The sequence below is a fragment of the Camellia sinensis genome, chromosome 1 (assembly GCF_055761805.1).
Source record: "Camellia sinensis isolate YWXY chromosome 1, ASM5576180v1, whole genome shotgun sequence".
Taxonomy (NCBI): domain Eukaryota; kingdom Viridiplantae; phylum Streptophyta; class Magnoliopsida; order Ericales; family Theaceae; genus Camellia; species Camellia sinensis.
Window position 1 is genome coordinate 119,995,389 of NC_138961.1, and position 2,494 is coordinate 119,997,882.

At 33.2% G+C, this 2,494-nt stretch overlaps 1 protein-coding gene across 1 annotated transcript; it reads right to left on the bottom strand.

The window, feature by feature from the left end:
- Positions 1-342: 342 nt before the first annotated feature.
- LOC145819458 (zinc finger BED domain-containing protein RICESLEEPER 2-like) lies at positions 343-1,296 on the bottom strand. Its single transcript, XM_082913458.1, has one exon. The coding sequence runs from the start codon at positions 1,294-1,296 to the stop codon at positions 343-345; it is 954 nt and encodes a 317-aa protein (XP_082769584.1).
- Positions 1,297-2,494: the final 1,198 nt, after the last annotated feature.

Below are 2,494 nucleotides of genomic sequence, written 5' to 3' on the forward strand. Positions count from 1 at the left end.
TATGAACCAAAATGATTAAGTATGTGCTAATCAAATAAGTCCTAAAAATTAAATTTATATCTCATTTATTACTCAAGACCAAAAAATTACTAAAACTAAAACAAAACAAAAATTGCCAAGCGGGCCTTACGAAATCAAAATAAAGAAGTAATATAATTCATTTTCACCAATTTAAATAGAATGGTCCACGATACCACAACTATAGTAATAATAACTAAACAATTAAACGATTTAGAAATTCATACCAACCCAACTCCAATCAATACACGAGCCCACAAATATATTTAAAAAAAAATTTACTAAACAAATATTGAAAAGAATAATAAATAAATTCAATTTTATTCAACTCGTTACATTACTCAAATCATATTGTTGTTCAAATTCATCAACATCATCCATTGCTTGTCGAAGGCATATTGGAATGTTACTTTGAAGCCAATTTTGTGTACAAACAAGAGCCTCCACCATCTTGGGAGCAAGGGAACTACGAAATGGATCAAGTATACGATCTCTTGTACTAAAAGCCGACTCAGAAGCAACAGTGGAAACATGCATTGCGAACATAGCTCGTGCTATAAGTGATAATACTCTATATTTTCTTGCATTAACCTTCCACCACTCTAAGATATCAAATTGAGCATTCTTCTCACCTTTCTCAATATCACCCAAATACTTGTCTAATTCCGACGTACTCCCACTACTACGAAATTGCCCCTCCAAAAATGAGTTAAATTGAGAGTTCACAATAGAGTGTGGATCATTTTCATCTATCACCATATCTATTGTTTCATTTACATTGTAGGTATGCACATTTGTTGAATCAAGCATGATATAATGGTCATAAAATTGACTTAAACAATTTTTCACTTTGTCTAACATTTCTTTCACTTTCACAACATCACCACCAAAAATTGTTGAAAAACAAAATTGCAAGTATGTCATTTTTCTTTGAGGATTAGGCACAACCACAACATACAAAAGGAGATTGATTTTATCCCTATTTTTCCAATACTTGTCACACTTCTCTTTCATTTTTTTTGCTATTGAAGACAAAATAGGATCATTGTCTTTGATTAATTGTCCAATCATGTTTTCAATGACAAAAATTTCCGTGTAGAATGTATTTGAAGTAACAAATAAAGACTCATAAAATCTATTTGTTACATTGTAGAACATTTTAAGAAATTTCAAAAACACCTTGAAATTATCCCAATCCTCGGCTGTAAGCATCTCTCTTCTCTCACCCCTTTCATTATCCAAAAAGTAGTGCTTATAATTGTAGTCCTCCTCACCCATTCTTTGAAAAGCACTCTCAAATTTTTCCACCGCCTCCAACATAAGATATATGGAATTCCACCATGTTGGCACATCTACGCACAAGTGACTCTTTCTCTCAATTTTCAAACTTTCCACATACTTTTTATAAGTTCAAGGCAGTTTGGAGAACACCTCACTTACCTCATTGCATCCCTCACATTCGCTATACAAGACTCAAGATCCTTCAATCCATCACTAACAATGAGATTTAGAATATGTGTGCAACAACGCATATATAAAAAGTTATGGCCTAGGACAGTTCCCTTCCACAGTTTTGTGGTTCGTTTCTAGAATCTAATGGCTAGATTTGTAACAATCCCATCGTGTAATACTTAATATTTAATTAATGACGGAGATTTGAATATTTATTGCCTACTATTCTAATTTAATTTGGGAATTATGAAAATTATGGAGACTGATTCGTAGACGATGTTATTGAAGATTTATTTGGAATTAGAAATTGAAAGCTTGATTGGCTCAAGAAAGGATAAGTAGTGAGTCAAATTATCACAATTGATGACGGAAATAAGCTTAATTTGATATTTGGAGCCTTTTAGGAGTTTAATTAAAAATCTAATTCGGACTGATAAATTTGAATATAATTAATTGGGCTCTAAGAGCATCTCCACCGGTTGATCAAAATTTTCACCAAATTTGAGTTAAAAAAAAGCATTTGGCTCAATCTGATATCAATCACTCCAACGGTGTACTGTAACTTTCATCAAAACGTACCGAACGTCCGGGGGGACAACTGGCTGGTCGACCGGAAAGAGCAAAATCTGTACAATTCTGTAATTGAATTTTCAAGCTTGAGGGTCATTCGAGGGGTCGACTAGGTGGTCGACCTCCCAATGTAAAATATGTACAAAATTTAGTGCAAAATTGATCATCCGGTGGGTCATCTGGTGGTGAAAATACAACGGTAATGAATAGTGTTTTGGTGAAAGACCCAGCGCATTCTCAGTTTGGTGAAATTTTTGCTTAATTCTCAATTTGATATTAGTTTGGTGAAACCATTAGAGGGAGAAAATGTGGCTTTTTCATCAAATTTCAAATCTAATGCACAATTTGATGCACTGTTGGAGATGGCCTAATGAAAGTTAAATTAGGTTAATTAAATTATGTGGGACTTGTGATTCGTCATGATTAAGCTAATTATGTTGTTAATTTGGAATTG